This window comes from Oncorhynchus nerka, linkage group LG12, assembly GCF_034236695.1.
Source record: "Oncorhynchus nerka isolate Pitt River linkage group LG12, Oner_Uvic_2.0, whole genome shotgun sequence".
Lineage (NCBI taxonomy): Eukaryota > Metazoa > Chordata > Actinopteri > Salmoniformes > Salmonidae > Oncorhynchus > Oncorhynchus nerka.
In genome coordinates this window covers 85,504,046-85,522,009 of record NC_088407.1, presented here as the reverse complement: position 1 = coordinate 85,522,009, position 17,964 = coordinate 85,504,046, and the positions used below count along the sequence as shown (strand labels likewise).

Genomic DNA, 17,964 nt, shown 5'->3' with positions numbered 1-17,964 from the left:
ACCAGCTCTAGGTAAACGTAAGCCTGCTAGCTGAAGGAAAAAGTGTCATAATAAAATGCTTTGAACATGAACTGTATTTCACTGTGTGTGTGTGTGTGTGTGTGTGTGTGTTTATCAGCAGGTAGTATTACCAGTATGAACATCAGTACCAGTGATAGTTGTGATGCATTCCAACTCTCCAGTAGCCACCTCCACGTCCCCAGTATTACTTGGCCCTACATCGCCGCTGAGCTGCTCATCGCTCTCCTCGCTATCGCTGGGAATTTCCTGGTCTGTCTGGCCGTGAACCGAAACCGGAAGCTACGCACCGTCACCAACTACTTCCTGGTGAGAGGCTGAGAAACGTGTTACACTGTTAAAAAGGTCCCTATGGGAAGAAGGAAGATCAAAGAGATAGATAGATGACTCTGGATGGATAAAAACCTGTTTTAGCATGGGCATTGCCATTCAGGACTCCCACCATTTCAAAGTAGTCAACTGGGTGGGGATTCCTATGTTTGGGAGCGATCAGCCAATGGTCTGAGGATTGTCTTCTTCAAATTGGATTGTTTATGATTAGTAAATGGCTTGACGCTATATCGCCGCCACCTAATGACCACAATACATTTTAAGGACAAGATTTGGTTCAGTACTCCAGCACTGCAGGTGGCGGGTAAATCACCAATATTAAATCCGTACGCTTTTTTTCAAACATTGGCTGAAAATGTACTACTCTACAAATATCATGATGGCAAACATATTAATATGAGTCCTCTATCGAACTCTGTGGAGAAGATGAGCTAATAGGAACCACAGGAACCCAGGAAGAAACTTCAAAAGGAACTTATCTCTCCCCATTCCCCTTTCCCAGGTGTCGCTTTCGGTGGCCGACATCTTTGTGGGCGTGCTGGCGATCCCGTGTGCCGTGCTGACCGACTTGGGCCAGCCGCGCCACAACCTGCCTCTGTGTCTGCTCCTCCTGAGCGTGCTCATCGTGCTAACCCAGAGCTCCATCCTCAGCCTGCTAGCGGTAGCCGCAGAGCGCTACGTGGCCATCCTGCTGCCGCTCCAGTACCAGAGGATCGTGAGCCCCAGGTAGGTCACCCAGGTGGATGAGGCTAGTTAGCTGCTGATCATAGTCCAGCCAGGTGAATGTAGACTAGTTAGCTGCTGATCATAGTCCACCCAGGTGAATGTAGACTAGTTAGCTGATCATAGTCCACCCAGGTGGATGTAGACTAGTTAGCTGATCATAGTCCACCCAGGTGGATGTAGACTAGTTAGCTGCTGATCATAGTCCACCCAGGTGGATGTAGACTAGTTAGCTGCTGATCATAGTCCACCCAGGTGGATGTAGACTAGTTAGCTGCTGATCATAGTCCACCCAGGTGGATGTAGACTAGTTAGCTGCTGATCATAGTCCACCCAGGTGGATGTAGACTAGTTAGCTGCTGATCATAGTCCACCCAGGTGAATGTAGACTAGTTAGCTGCTGATCATAGTCCACCCAGGTGGATGTAGACTAGTTAGCTGCTGATCATAGTCCACCCAGGTGGATGAGACTAGTTAGCTGCTGATCATAGTCCACCCAGGTGGATGTAGACTAGTTAGCTGCTGATCATAGTCCACCCAGGTGGATGTAGACTAGTTAGCTGATCATAGTCCACCCAGGTGGATGTAGACTAGTTAGCTGATCATAGCCCACCCAGGTGAATGAGGCTAGTTAGCTGCTAGCCATGTGTTTTCCTGTGTATTTCCATGTACAGTGCCTTGCGAAAGTATTCGGCCCCTTTGAACTTTGCGACCTTTTGCCACATTTCAGGCTTCAAACATAAAGATATAAAACTGTATTTTTTTGTGAAGAATCAACAACAAGTGGGACACAATCATGAAGTGGAACGACATTTATTGGATATTTCAAACTTTTTTAACAAATCAAAAACTGAAAAATTGGGCGTGCAAAATTATTCAGCCCCCTTAAGTTAATACTTTGTAGCGCCACCTTTTGCTGCGATTACAGCTGTAAGTCGCTTGGGGTATGTCTCTATCAGTTTTTCACATCGAGAGACTGAAATTTTTTCCCATTCCTTCTTGCAAAACAGCTCGAGCTCAGTGAGGTTGGATGGAGAGCATTTGTGAACAGCAGTTTTCAGTTCTTTCCACAGATTCTCGATTGGATTCAGGTCTGGACTTTGACTTGGCCATTCTAACACCTGGATATGTTTATTTTTGAGCCATTCCATTGTAGATTTTGCTTTATGTTTTGGATCATTGTCTTGTTGGAAGACAAATCTCCGTCCCAGTCTCAGGTCTTTTGCAGACTCCATCAGGTTTTCTTCCAGAATGGTCCTGTATTTGGCTCCATCCATCTTCCCATCAATTTTAACCATCTTCCCTGTCCCTGCTGAAGAAAAGCAGGCCCAAACCATGATGCTGCCACCACCATGTTTGACAGTGGGGATGATGTGTTCAGGGTGATGAGCTGTGTTGCTTTTACGCCAAACATAACGTTTTGCATTGTTGCCAAAAAGTTCAATTTTGGTTTCATCTGACCAGAGCACCTTCTTCCACATGTTTGGTGTGTCTCCCAGGTGGCTTGTGGCAAACTTTAAACAACACTTTTTATGGATATCTTTAAGAAATGGCTTTCTTCTTGCCACTCTTCCATGAAGGCCAGATTTGTGCAATATACGACTGATTGTTGTCCTATGGACAGAGTCTCCCACCTCAGCTGTAGATCTCTGCAGTTCATCCAGAGTGATCATGGGCCTCTTGGCTGCATCTCTGATCAGTCTTCTCCTTGTATGAGCTGAAAGTTTAGAGGGACGGCCAGGTCTTGGTAGATTTGCAGTGGTCTGATACTCCTTCCATTTCAATATTATCGCTTGCACAGTGCTCCTTGGGATGTTTAAAGCTTGGGAAATCTTTTTGTATCCAAATCCGGCTTTAAACTTCTTCACAACAGTATCTCGGACCTGCCTGGTGTGTTCCTTGTTCTTCATGATGCTCTCTGCGCTTTTAACTGACCTCTGAGACTATCACAGTGCAGGTGCATTTATACGGAGACTTGATTACACACAGGTGGATTGTATTTATCATCATTAGTCATTTAGGTCAACATTGGATCATTCAGAGATCCTCATTGAACTTCTGGAGAGAGTTTGCTGCACTGAAAGTAAAGGGGCTGAATAATTTTGCACGCCCAATTTTTCAGTTTTTGATTTGTTAAAAAAGTTTGAAATATCCAATAAATGTCGTTCCACTTCATGATTGTGTCCCACTTGTTGTTGATTCTTCACAAAAAAATACAGTTTTATATCTTTATGTTTGAAGCCTGAAATGTGGCAAAAGGTCGCAAAGTTCAAGGGGTCCGAACACTTTCGCAAGACACTGTATGTGTTATGTCCTGCATTGGCCGACACCTAGGACCACATTGGAAATAAATGTTTTTACGCTTTCATGTGTCATCCTCTGGGTTCCGTTTGTACTTTTAAAACAGTATTTAAACCATTCTAATTGTTTTACCCCAAAAATAAAAATCTATCAGGAACGCCCGGCTGGCCATGATCCTCACCTGGTGTCTGGCCCTATTCTCTGGTTCCATCCCTCTGATGGGCTGGCACGGATCACTGCCACCTTCTGGGTACGTATCATAACATGACATTGTTGAACAGTTTTCCATCTTAAAATCTGGATTTAAATGTTAATCTTACAATCTGTAACTACCTGGTTGTCACCAGTATATGGTTCACTTGAACTTTCAAATTTAAATGATACGCTAACTAATTTCTATAAAAAAAATAATGCTGTATTAAATTAAAAATAAAAGTATAATCTCTTCACTTTTTATTTTCAGGGCCTGTCTCTTCCCCTGTGTGGTCAATTTGAGTTATATGGTCTACTTCAACTTCTTGGGCTGCGTGTTGGTTCCCCTGGTGGTCATGTTTATCATCTACGGTCACATCTTCCTCACGGTCCGACAGCAGCTCAGACGCATCGCTGCCGGGAGGGGACCAGCCAGACCTGATACCAGGGATGGAGAGAGGGGACCAGCCAGGCCTGATACCAGGGATGGAGAGAGGGGACCAGCCAGGTCTGATACCAGGGATGGAGAGAGTGGACCAGCCAGACCTGATACCAGGGATGGAGAGAGGGGACCAGCCAGACCTGATACCAGGGATGGAGAGAGGGGACCAGCCAGGCCTGATACCAGGGATGGAGAGATGGGACCAGCCAGGCCTGATACCAGGGATGGAGAGATGGGACCAGCCAGGTCTGATACCAGGGAGGGAGAGATGGGACCAGCCAGGTCTGATACCAGGGAGGGAGAGATGGGACCAGCCAGGTCTGATACCAGGGAGGGAGAGAGGGGAACCGCCTGGCCTGATACCAGGGATGGAGAGAGGGGACCAGCCTGGCCTGATATCAGGGACGGAGAGAGGGGACCAGCCAGGTCTGATATCAGGGTTGGAGAGAGGGGACCAGCCTGGCCTGATACCAGGGATTGTGGGTCTGGGGCTGGGAGCAGAGAGGATGACGCTGGGGCTGGAAAGAGGACTAGGGTTGAGGCTGGGGCTGGAAAGACGACTAGGGTTGAGGCTGGGGCTGGAAAGACGACTAGGGTTGAAGCTGGGGCTGGAAAGACGACTAGGTTTGAGGCTGGGGCTGGAAAGAGGGCTAGGGTTGAGGCTGGGGCTGGAAAGACGACTAGGGTTGAGGCTGGGGCTGGAAAGACGACTAGGGTTGAGGCTGGGGCTGGAAAGACGACTAGGATGGAGGCTGGGGCTGGAAAGACGACTAGGGTTGGGGCTGGGGCTGGAAAGACGACTAGGGTTGGGGCTGGGGTGGAAAGACGACTAGGGTTGAGGCTGGGGCTGGAAAGACGACTAGGGTTGAGGCTGGGGCTGGAAAGAGGGCTAGGGTTGAGGCTTGGGGTGTTAGTGGGGTAGCAGTGTGGGGAGGAGCTGGGAATAAATGGTCAGAGGGTGAGAGTTGGAGTGGAAATGCTGCGGAGATGACTAGCCATGCTAGTGGCTGTGTTAGAACTGATTCTGGGTCTGTGGTAGCCAGCGAATCCAAATCCGAGTCCAGAGGTCCAATGAAGGACAGGTGTGGGTCCGGCGTCAGCGAGTATAAGCGAGCGGTGCGTATGCGCCGTGAGGTGAGGAAGGCCACCTCTCTGTTCCTGGTGTTGTTCCTGTTTATGCTGTGCTGGCTGCCTCTCCACTTCCTGAACTGTGTTACGTTGATGTGCCCGCGCTGCCACGTGCCCCTGCCCCTCACCCTGGCAGCCATACTGCTGTCCCACGCCAACTCTGCCCTTAACCCGCTGCTCTACGCCTATCGCATGAGGTCCTTCAGACACACACTGAGGGCGCTCTGCTGCACACACACTGCACTGCATGATACACACACACACTGAGGGTGCTCTGCTACACACACACACTGCATGACACGACACTGCTTGACACACACACACACACACACACACACACACACTGCATGACCCAATATGGGCCCCCGAGTGGATCAGTGGTCTAAGACACTACATCTCAGTGCAAGAGGCATCACTGCAGTACCTGGTTTGAATCCAGGCTGTATCACATCCGGCCGTGATTGGGAGTCCCATAGGGCGGCGCACAATTGGCTCAGCGTCGTCCGGGTTTGGCTGGTGTAGGCCGTCATTGTAAAATAACAATTTGTTCTTAACTGACTTGCCTAGTTAATTAAAAATAAAATAAATAAAATGACACACACACACACACACGCATGACACACTCACACACTTATTGACACACACAACATAACAGATATCTCATCCAGAGGATTGTAATGTTTGTTTAGCAGACAAACTCTGTAGATTATGGCAAATTAAAATAAAAGCAAATTCTTCAATAACAACAACAACGCTTCATACTCTCTAGTTTCTGTGTCATTCTCATCAAGTAGTGAAACTAGTTGAATTATTCTGGGTCGGTCAAGTAGTAGCCGCTCGTTGCCATGCCGCCAAAATCCGTCGTTGTCACGGCTGGTTCTCGATGAGGCTAGTAAGTAGTAATAAACAAGTAGTTGAATGATCTAAAAACAGTAGCGCCGCAGACACAGTTCTGGCCACCAGATGGTGCTGTTTTACTAAACATTGAGATAAAATAGATCAAATGAATGATTCTGATAAAACTCACCATAACCACGAAGTAAAATCACAAAACTGTTAGTAAGAGGCATGTTACGCCACAACTTTTAAAGGAAGGACCACTGTAGGCTGCAGCCTCTCTGTGCTAGTGATGGCTATTTAACAGTCTGATGGCCTTGAGATAGAAGATATTTTTCAGTCTCTTGGTCCCAGCTTTGATGCACCTGTACTGACCTCGCCTTCTGGAATTTAGCGGGGAGAACAGGCAGTGGTTCGGATGGTTGTTATCCTTGATTATCTTTTTGGCCTTCCTGTGACATCGGGTGCTGAAGGTGTCCTGGAGGGCAGGTAGTTTTCCCCCGGTGATGCGTTGTGCAGACCGCACCACTCTCTGGAGCCCTGCGGTTGTGGGCGGTGCAGTTGCCGTACCAGGCGGTGAGACAGAATGCTCTCAATTGTGCATCTGTTAAAGCTTGTGAGGTTTTAGGTGACAAGCTACATTTCTTCAGCCTCCTGAGGTTGAAGAGGTGCTGTTGCGCCTTCTTCACCACACTGTCTGTGTGGGTGGACCATTTCAGTTTGTCAGTGATATGTACGCTGAGGAACTTAAAACTTTCCAACTTCTTCACTGCTGTCCCGTCGATGTGGATATGGGGGCTGTGTTACAGCCTAAATATAAAATGGATTAAAGTGAGATTGTGTCACTGGCCTACACACAATACACTATAATGTCAAAGTGGAATTTAGTTTTTAGAAATGTTTACAAAATGTATTAAAAATTAAAAGCTGAAATGTTTTGAGTCAATAAGTATTCAACCCTTTTGTTATGGCCTAAAACAAATCACATTTATTTATATTATTATTTATAAAGCCCTTCTTACATCAGCTGATATCTCAAAGTGCTGTACAGAAGCCCAGCCTAAAACCCCCAAACAGCAAGCAATGCAAGTGTAGAAGCACGAACTAAATAAGTTCAGGAGTAAATATTTGCTTAACAAGTTACATAGTAAGTTTCATGGACTCACTCTGTGTGCAATAATAGTGTTTAACATGATTTTGTAATGACTACCTCATCTCTGTACCCCACACATACAATTAATTATCTGTAAGGTCCCTCAGTCGAGCAGTGACTTTCAACCACAAAGACCAGGAAGGTTTTCCAATGCCTCACAAAGAAGGGCACCTATTGGTAGATGGGTAAAAAATAAAAAAGCAGACATTGAGTATCCCTTTAATTATGGTGAAGTAATTAATTACACTTTGAGTGGTGTATCAATACACCCAGTCACTACAAGACACAGGCGTACTTCCGAACTCAGTTTCCGGAGAGGAAGGAAACCGCTCAGGGATTTATCCACGAGGCCAGTTACAGAGTTTAATGGCTGTGATAGGAGATAACTGAAGATGGATCAACAACATTGTAGTTACTCCACAGTACTAACCTAAGTGACAGAATGAAAAAGAGGAAGCCTGTGCAGAATAAAAATATTACAAAACATGCATCCTGTTTGTAATAAGGCATTAAAGTAAAACTGCAAAAAATGTGGCAAAGAAATTAACTTTATGTCCTGAAAACAAAGCGTTATATTTGGGGAAACACAACACATCACTGAGTACCACTCTTCATATTTTCAAGGATGATGGGGGGCTGCATCATGTTATGGGAATGTTTGTCATCGGCAAGGACTAGGGAGTTTTGTTTAGCATGAAAAGAAACAGAATAGAGCTAAGCACAGGAAAAATCAGAGAGGAAAACCTGGTTCAGTCTGCTTTCCAACAGACACTGTTGTGCACCTTTCAGCAGCACAATAAACTAAAACACAAGGCCAAATATACACTGGAGTTGCTTACCAAGAAAACAGTGAATGTTCCTAAGTTGCCCAGTTACATTTTGAACATAAATCTGTGTCATGCCCTGACCTTAGAGAGGTGTTTTATTTCTCTATTTGGTTAGGTCAGGGTGTGATGTGGGGTGGGCATTCTATGTTCTATTTTCTATGTCTTGTATTTCTATGTTTTGGCCGGGTAGGGTTCTCAATCAGGGACAGCTGTCTATCGTTGTCTCTGATTGGGAACCATACTTAGGCAGCCCTTTTTCCCACCTGTCTTTGTGGGTAGTGTTAGAGGAAATTATAGTTGAAATGATTAATGATGTATACATTATTGATTAGAACCATTTATTCTAATACTATTATGTTATGATATGAAAAGTATGAGTTTTTGGTTGAGCTGTTACTGAAAATGTAAGCAGAACGAATTAATTGTCTGTGCCTCTTGGGTGGTTTAAAGGCAGGGTTAAGATAGCTTTTCAGACAGATAAGAATGTTTTGGTTGGATTCCATTAGTGGAGAGAAGTATATCTTTTAGACAGGTTGGAATGTAGTTTTATGAGGGGAGTAAAACATTTCTAGGACTGAATACTACGCTATTGTAAGGATGGGAGAGGGTGTGAAACTGATGACGTCATTTTATGTTCTCTTTCTTTAAAATGTAATGTTCTTTGTATTTTGGGTCAGTACTCTCTTGTAATAAACGCTGTTACTTTTGGCTTTTAAGACTGGTCTCAATCTACTTCATGCATAATTAATGAACTTACAATTCATTAATGAATTAGAAATGAGTGCGAATTGGTTTTGGCAATAAAACATAAAGGAATTTAGAATTTCTCTATCAGTAGTTAACTTTGTTTGAGGCATTGTGCCCTGTAAGCTTCACAGTTGTTTTGTATTGTTTATTGTTTTTGACTGCGTCATCCTAAATAAAAGGAATATTTACTCTCACCACGCTGCGCTTTGATCCAGTTCTTTCGACGGCCGTGACAATCGGCTTGAAAATCTATGGCCAGACTTGAAAATAGCTGTCTTGCAATGATCAACAACCAACTTGACAGAGCATAAATAATAAATAAAAAATTGTGTGTGAATATCGTACAATCCAGATGTGCAAAGCTCTTAAAAATGTACCCAGAAAGACTCTAAGCTGTAGTTGCTACCAAAGGTGACTCAGGGATGTGTTTTTTATTTTATTTTTAATGATGTCACTTTTACGCAGGGAGTCGGGAAGCAGGTGCAGAAGGAGAGTTTAATAACAATGATGCAAATGAACAAAATAGCGGATGTGTACTGAACATGAAAACCAGCCAATACTGTCTGATGACTGGGGTGGGGACAGTAACCAGGCCTCTCTCTCCCCCACAGAGGGGAGAGGGGGAGCAGCTGGATGGTTGACAGTTCACACCTATCGTAAATTACAAGTGAGGGAGACTTTCTCTCTTTACCTTCCAGTATTGGCTCAAGGAATGTCCCTTTGTCCAAAAAAGTGGATAATGGAACAATAATTTTAACATAAAGAATGTGGTGAATGGTCAGTGGGGAGATGAGGAAAACAAATAAAATATTGCTTTTCATTTTGTGATGTCATTAATAACTATATGGATGAAATACTGTAACTTAGAAAGGAAACCCCTTTATCTGTCAAATTTCCATCCAATACATTGTGCATAGGATATGAAAAATGATTCAATCATTTTCGTTAAGATAGGAATGTGATTTTATCAGGTATAAGATAATCTATCTCCAATGAACTGTTCGTAAGTAAATAGCCGCGCCCCAAGTGAGGTCGGAGAGCGTGTCAGACGGACAGACGGAGCTGTCCCCTTTGACGAGAATGCATGAAAAGCATTGCCAACGAAATGAACCTTAGACCAGGAAACGTGAGGCGGAGAGCTGCACATTTTTTAGAAGGGTTGACACTTTGAACCTCAACACGAGGTGAGGAAATTAATGTAGAACCAGGAACAGGTATAGGAAATTAACCCACATTCCTTTAGACCAGAGAGACGAAGAGCTTCAGCTTATGTCAATCCATCATGGTCCGAATCGTGAATGCCTACATGAGGAGGAAGAGGCGAGAAGCTCACCTCAGACAATCATTAGCTGTTCTGAGGAATGAACACCCATGGAGGCCAGACAACTAAGAAGGAGGACATTGTGACCTCTTGTGGACAATCGGAGCCTTACACCCACAGGAAACCCTTTTCCAAGAAGGATTGGTTCCTAAAGTGACAAACGATGAACGAAGGCCTTTCACACGTAAATACGTGATTTCTTACACCAAATGGGTCGGCGGTTCGTGTGCAAAGTATATGATTCATGGGAGAATAGTTATAGAATGTGTCCACAATAAGTGTCCCTTTTCCTCCTCCCTCTCTCTCTTTTCCCCACCGCGGGCAGTGATTGGTCGAAGAGCGAGGGCCAGCCAACGAGAGCGTACAGGTCGCAGTGTTGGGTAGTATATGACACTGTGATAGACTGCATCCAATTTATTGAGTAGGGTATTGGAGGCTATTTTGTAAATGACATCGCCGAAGTCGAGGATCGGTAGGATCGTCAGTTTTACGAGGGTATGTTTGGCAGCATGAGTGAAGGATGCTTTGTTGCAAAATAGGAAGCCAATTCTAGATTTAATTCTGGATTGGAGATGTTTGATGTGAGTCTGGAAGGAGAGTTTACAGTCCAATCAGACACCTAGGTATTTGTAGTTGTCGACATATTCTAAGTCAGAACCGTCTAGACCTCTATATCTCTGTCTGTCTGAGCACGTGCACGATCCCTCTACATCTCTGTCTGTCTGAGCACGTGCACGATCCCTCTACATCTGTCTGTCTGAGCACGTGCACGATCCCTCTACATCTGTCTGTCTGAGCACGTGCATAGTCCCTCTATATCTCTGTCTGTCTGAGCACGTGTATAGTCCCTCTATATCTCTGTCTGTGCACGTGTAGAGTCCCTCTATATCTCTTTCTGTCTGAGCACGTGCACAATCCCTCTACATCTCTGTCTGTCTGAGCACGTGCACTGTCCCTCTATATCTCTTTCTGTCTGAGCACGTGCATAGTCCCTCTACATCTCTGTCTGTCTGAGCACGTGCACGATCCCTCTACATCTCTGTCTGTCTGAGCACGTGCATAGTCCCTCTACATCTCTGTCTGTCTGAGCACGTGCACGATCCCTCTACATCTCTGTCTGTCTGAGCACGTGCACGATCCCTCTACATCTGTCTGTCTGAGCACGTGCATAGTCCCTCTATATCTCTGTCTGTCTGAGCACGTGCACGATCCCTCTACATCTGTCTGTCTGGAAACGTGCACGGTCCCTCTACATCTCTGTCTGTCTGTGCACGTGTAGAGTCCCTCTATATCTCTGTCTGTCTGTTCACGTGCACGATCCCTCTACATCTGTCTGTCTGTGCACGTGCACTGTCCCTCTATATCTCTGTCTGTCTGTGCACGTGTAGAGTCCCTCTATATCTCTGTCTGTCTGAGCACGTGCACTGTCCCTCTATATCTCTCTGTCTGTGCACGTGCATAGTCCCTCTACATCTCTGTCTGTCTGAGCACGTGCACGATCCCTCTACATCTCTGTCTGTCTGAGCACGTGCACGATCCCTCTACATCTGTCTGTCTGAGCACGTGCACGATTCCTCTACATCTCTGTCTGTCTGAGCACGTGCATAGTCCCTCTATATCTCTGTCTGTCTGAGCACGTGCATAGTCCCTCTATATCTCTGTCTGTCTGGGCACGTGCACGATCCCTCTACATCGGTCTGTCTGAGCACGTGCACGGTCCCTCTATATCTCTGTCTGTCTGTGCACGTGCACTGTCCCTCTATATCTCTGTCTGTCTGTGCACGTGTAGAGTCCCTCTATATCTCTGTCTGTCTGAGCACGTGTATAGTCCCTCTATATCTCTCTGTCTGAGCACATGCATAGTCCCTCTATATCTCTCTGTCTGTCTGAGCATGTCTATAGTCCCTCTATATCTCTCTGTCTGAGCACGTGTATAGTCCCTCTATATCTCTCTGTCTGTCTGAGCACATGCATAGTCCCTCTATATCTCTGTCTGTGCACGTGCATAGTCCCTCTATATCTCTGTCTGTCTGTGCACGTGTAGAGCCCTGTGTGCACGTGCACGGTCCTTCTATATCTCTGTCTGTCTGTGCACGTGTATAGTCCCTCTATATCTCTGTCTGTCTGAGCACATGCATAGTCCCTCTATATCTCTCTGTCTGTCTGAGCACGTGTATAGTCCCTCTATATCTCTGTCTGTCTGAGCACGTGTATAGTCCCTCTATATCTCTGTCTGTCTGAGCACGTGCACGATCTCTCTACATCTCTGTCTGTCTGAGCACGTGCATAGTCCCTCTATATCTCTGTCTGTCTGAGCACGTGCACGATCTCTCTACATCTCTGTCTGTCTGAGCACGTGCATAGTCCCTCTATATCTCTCTGTCTGTGACTAGAAGCCAATGCTTGTGGTGATAAAAGCATCATAAAATGAGAAATGTCTGCTTCCGCTGGACATAGGTTGGGATGAATCTTTCCCTGGAGGCAGCTCTGCAGAGTGCTCACTAGATGGACATTGGTTGGGATGAGTCTTTCCCTGGAGGCAGCTCTGCAGAGTGCTCACTAGATGGACATTGGTTGGGATGAATCTTTCCCTGGAGGCAGCTCTGCAGAGTGCTCACTAGATGGCACAGCCGACACGTAATCCGATCTTATTTTAAACCCAACTTAACCCTCACTACACTGCGAACTCGTATTTTTCTGAATGTTTGATGATATAGCCGATTTTTGACTTTGTAGCTGGCTCATCTATCAGATATCGCTAAATTCTGCCTCCAAGGCAAGATTCAAGACATAAAAGGTCATTGGTATTTGCAGCACGGCATGCCCAAATTACACATCAAATCAAATCAAAATCAAATCAAATGTATTTATATAGCCCTTCGTACATATCTCAAAGTGCTGTACAGAAACCCAGCCTAAAACCCCAAACAGCAAGCAATGCAGGTGTAGAAGCAATGCAGGTGTAGAAGCAATGCAGGTGTAGAAGCAATGCAGGTGTAGAAGCAATGCAGGTGTAGAAGCAATGCAGGTGTAGAAGCACGGTGGCTAGTGGAGGTATGCTGCATTTCCTTCTGAGTGTAGGCAATGCAATTTCAAACATAATAAAAAAATAAAAACAAGTTAATGATCCTCTGTCCTCATGCTTTAGTAGCCTATTTGGAATGATTTTATATATTTCTGTATAGACAGGAGTGGGCTAATTAGGTTTTATCATTTTGGCAATTAAATTGACTTTAGGGACAGCTTAGTCTTATGGCTAACACTGAAAAGAGCTAGGCTTGGTGAGAGATGCCAATGGTAAGATTAAGATGAAGTAAAACATGGCGTATTCTTATATATGAGTGAGTGAATTAATTAATGAGTGGATGAATGAGTGAATGAGTGAGTGAATTAATTAATTAATGAATGAGTGTATGAATGAATGAGTAAGTGGATGAATGAGTTTAGTGAATTAATTAATGAGTGAGTGGATGAATGAGTGAAGGAATGAGTGTGTGAATGAATTAATGAGTGAATGAGTGAGTGAATGAATTAATGAGTGAATGAGTGAGTGAATTAATTAATGAGTGAATGAGTGAGTGAATTAATTAATGAGTGAATGAGTGAGTGAATTAATTAATGAGTGAATGAATGAATTAATGAGTGAATTAATTAATGAGTGAATTAGTCATATGCAAAAAGAGAGCGTGAGAGTCAGCGACGCCAACATCGTTTGTCAGGACAGAGTGTGATAGTTTTAAATTTGTATTTAATAGATTTGTAGTTGTATCAAGAGTTACTGTTCATATGTACAAAAAAATACATGGAAATAAGTACACACGTTTTAATTTGACCAGTTTCTCACAGCAGGGAAATAACCCTGCAGCCAAATGTGCATTATTACGTGGATTATAATTCATGGACATTATTACGTGGATTATAATTCATGGACATTATTACGTGGATTATAATTCATGGACATTATTATGTAGGGGTTGATACATTATTACGTGGATTATAATTCATGGACATTATTACGTAGATTATATTTCATGGACATTATTACGTGGATTATAATTAATGGACATTATTACGTGGATTATATTTAATGGACATTATTATGTAGGGGTTGATACATTATTTTTGTTAGGGCAAATCAAGTATGCTATTTTAAAGTGGATAATACAAACTTAATAATAATAAACCTTAAATACAATAAAAGTTAGCATTACTGCTGTGCAGGACATTTCCTGCAACAACATGGTAATCTAATTAAGATTACGTTTACTTTAGTTCCTTCTCAGGCAATGCAATTCCACTAGTTACTCAAAGACAGAGGTCTAGGATCAGGGACCGTATCCCACAAAGCATCTCAGAGGAAGAGTGCTGATCTAGGATCAGTTTAGCCTTTTAAAGATTAACTAAAAAGATTATAGACATATTCTAGATCAGAATCAATGAGTGTATATGGACAGATCCTAGATCAGAATCAATGAGGTTATATGGACAGATCCTAGATCAGAATCAATGAGGGTATATGGACAGATCCTAGATCAGAATCAATGAGGTTATATGGACAGATCCTAGATCAGAATGAATGAGGGTATATGGACAGATCCTAGATCATAATGAATGAGGGTATATGGACAGATCCTAGATCATAATGAATGAGGGTATATGGACAGATCCTAGATCATAATGAATGAGGGTATATGGACAGATCCTAGATCAGAATGAATGAGGGTATATGGACAGATCCTAGATCAGAATGAATGAGTGTATATGGACAGATCCTAGATCAGAATGAATGAGTGTATATGGACAGATCCTAGATCAGAATGAATGAGTGTATATGGACAGATCCTAAATCAGAACTTCTACTCCAAGATGCTTTGTCAATATAGGCACAGTTGACCTTCCCCAGGTCCTAATTTACTCATAAACACAGATTTAGGGTCAGTTGACCTTCCCCAGATCCTATCCTTAACAGACATACACAGCAAAGCTCTGACTGTAACCAGAAAAGGGGGGGGGGGGGGGAATAGATATGTCCCATCAGCCCTCAGAGTTAATAAAGTCCATGCATAGTAAATGCTAGAGATAGTTTATGACTGTTGAGGTTAATTAAAAAGTCAATTCAATTCAAACTGTATTGCTGTTGGTGTACAAAACATTAAGAACACCTTCCTTATATTGAGTTTGCCCTCAGAACAGCCTCAATTCATCAGGGCATGGACTCTACAAGGTGTCGAAAGCGTTCCACAGGGATGCTGGTCCATGTTAATTTCCATGCTTCCCACAGTTGTGTCAAGTTGTCTGGATGTCCTTTGGGTGGGTGTGGACCGTTCTTGTTACACACGGGGAAACCGTTGAGCGTGAAAAACCCAGCAGCGTTGCAGTTCTTGACACAAACCGGTGCTCCCCTGGTACCTACTACCATACCCCCGTTCAAAGGCACTTAAATCTTTTGTCTTGTCCATTCACCCTCTGAATGAGACACACACACAATCCATGTCTCAATTGTCTCATGGCTTAAAATCCGTCTTTAACCTGTCTGTGGATTTATCAGGAGACACCAATAAAGAGTCACCTGGTAGGTCATGGAAAGAGCATGTGTTCTTAATGTTTTGTACACTAAATATATAATCCACTGTATTTCTATTGGTGTCAGACAGCAGTATATAATCCACTGTATTTCTGTTGGTGTCAGACAGCAGTATATAATCCACTGTATTTCTGTTGGTGTCAGACAGCAGTATATAATCCACTGTATTTCTGTTGGTGTCAGACAGCAGTATATAATCCACTGTATTTCTGTTGGTGTCAGACAGCAGTATATAATCCACTGTATTTCTGTTGGTGTCAGACAGCAGTATATAATCCACTGTATTTCTGTTGGTGTCAGACAGCAGTATATAATCCACTGTATTTCTGTTGGTGTCAGACTGTATTTCTGTTGGCAGTATATAATCCACTGTATTTCTGTTGGTGTCAGACAGCAGTATATAATCCACTGTATTTCTATTGGTGTCAGACAGCAGTATATAATCCACTGTATTTCTGTTGGTGTCAGACAGCAGTATATAATCCACTGTATTTCTGTTGGTGTCAGACAGCAGTATATAATCCACTGTATTTCTGTTGGTGTCAGACAGCAGTATATAATCCACTGTATTTCTGTTGGTGTCAGACAGCAGTATATAATCCACTGTATTTCTGTTGGTGTCAGACAGCAGTATATAATCCACTGTATTTCTGTTGGTGTCAGACAGCAGTATATAATCCACTGTATTTCTGTTGGTGTCAGACAGCAGTATATAATCCACTGTATTTCTGTTGGTGTCAGACAGCAGTATATAATCCACTGTATTTCTGTTGGTGTCAGACAGCAGTATATAATCCACTGTATTTCTGTTGGTGTCAGACAGCAGTATATAATCCACTGTATTTCTGTTGGTGTCAGACAGCAGTATATAATCCACTGTATTTCTGTTGGTGTCAGACAGCAGTATATAATCCACTGTATTTCTGTTGGTGTCAGACAGCAGTATATAATCCACTGTATTTCTGTTGGTGTCAGACAGCAGTATATAATCCACTGTATTTCTGTTGGTGTCAGACAGCAGTATATAATCCACTGTATTTCTGTTGGTGTCAGACAGCAGTATATAATCCACTGTATTTCTGTTGGTGTCAGACAGCAGTATATAATCCACTGTATTTCTGTTGGTGTCAGACAGCAGTATATAATCCACTGTATTTCTGTTGGTGTCAGACAGCAGTATATAATCCACTGTATTTCTGTTGGTGTCAGACAGCAGTATATAATCCACTGTATTTCTGTTGGTGTCAGACAGCAGTATATAATCCACTGTATTTCTGTTGGTGTCAGACAGCAGTATATAATCCACTGTATTTCTGTTGGTGTCAGTATATCCAACTGTCAACTGGTCAGTTTTCTGCTCTGTGCTGTCGTCCATGTGATTCCCAACCAGGGGGAAGTTGGCCAATCCACAGGGAGTATTTGAGAAGACCCATGATGTACTATAAGGGTACTTCGGGCAGAGCAGAATACAGTTGGTCAGTAATGTAACCTAGAAAGTTTGGGAGCCACTGCTATAAAGTACTCTACAGAAGAGGAGCTTCCGTTCCCCTCCTCTAGTGTCTCTCTTGTAGCCTGTACCCCTCCCCCCGTTCTCCATTTGAGGTAATCCACCATAGAAAGCAGTTTTAATCCAACAAACGAGGAGAGGATAACCTGAATTCTCTCCCTTTCTTTCCCTATATGATATACAGCCCAAGGCCTATGAGACCTCCAGCAGGTGGAACCCTCCGTTAGCCTCTCGTTGTGTCTCTCTCTTCCTGGTCTGGACCAGGGTAAAGACCAGAGCGGGCAGAGTGTTCCTTCCCAGGCCCAAACCCCCGCGGGTCACACTGCGCTCCATGTAGCTGGAACACGACTCGCGGCTCCTCACGAAGTACGTCTTGACGTTCCCCTGCCGCTCGCTCACACCTTTCACGTAGATCGCCCCCCTCAGCTCGCGAACGAAGCCGCGCTCCGCCAGGACCTGACTGGTACTCTCTGGGACCTGGGATACACACACGCACACGCACACACACACAGCACATTAACCCACATAGTAACATGCCAAAGCCAAACCTCTGTTATACACACACACACACACGCACGCACGCACGCACACACACACACACACACAGCACATTAACCCACATATTAACACGCCAAAGCCAAGCCTCTGTTAAACACACACACACGCACACACACACACACAGCACATTAACCCACATATTAACACGCCAAAGCCAAACCTCTGTTACACACCCACACACACACCCACACACACACACACAGTCCTACCTGTATACGTCCACTGACCCCGGTGCTGTCCATACGGCTGGCCAGGTTGACGGTCATTCCCCAGATGTCATACTGAGGTTTAGTGGC

At 44.0% G+C, this 17,964-nt stretch overlaps 2 protein-coding genes across 2 annotated transcripts in view; one reads left to right on the top strand and one right to left on the bottom strand.

Annotated features, from left to right (window-relative positions):
* LOC115123486 (collagen alpha-2(I) chain-like) overlaps nt 1-5,177 on the top strand; it is a 39,761-nt gene extending 34,584 nt beyond the window's left edge. Inside the window, exons 2-5 of the mRNA XM_065025899.1 lie at nt 119-327; nt 851-1,074; nt 3,527-3,622; nt 3,836-5,177. Of these exons, the coding sequence (XP_064881971.1) occupies nt 136-327; nt 851-1,074; nt 3,527-3,622; nt 3,836-4,928 (1,605 nt within the window). The 5' untranslated portion in view covers nt 119-135 and the 3' untranslated portion in view covers nt 4,929-5,177. The remainder of the gene's footprint in view (nt 1-118; nt 328-850; nt 1,075-3,526; nt 3,623-3,835) is intronic.
* Nucleotides 5,178-16,841: 11,664 nt separating this feature from the next.
* The window catches only part of si:ch211-132f19.7 (adenylate cyclase type 8), a gene marked incomplete at its 5' end in the record, with an annotated part of 29,536 nt that continues 28,413 nt past the window's right edge, over nt 16,842-17,964 (bottom strand). The window contains 2 exons of the mRNA XM_065025029.1: nt 16,842-17,587; nt 17,878-17,964. The exon at nt 17,878-17,964 is cut by the window's right edge and continues 38 nt beyond it. Coding sequence (XP_064881101.1) covers nt 17,303-17,587; nt 17,878-17,964 — 372 coding nt within the window. The remainder of the gene's footprint in view (nt 17,588-17,877) is intronic.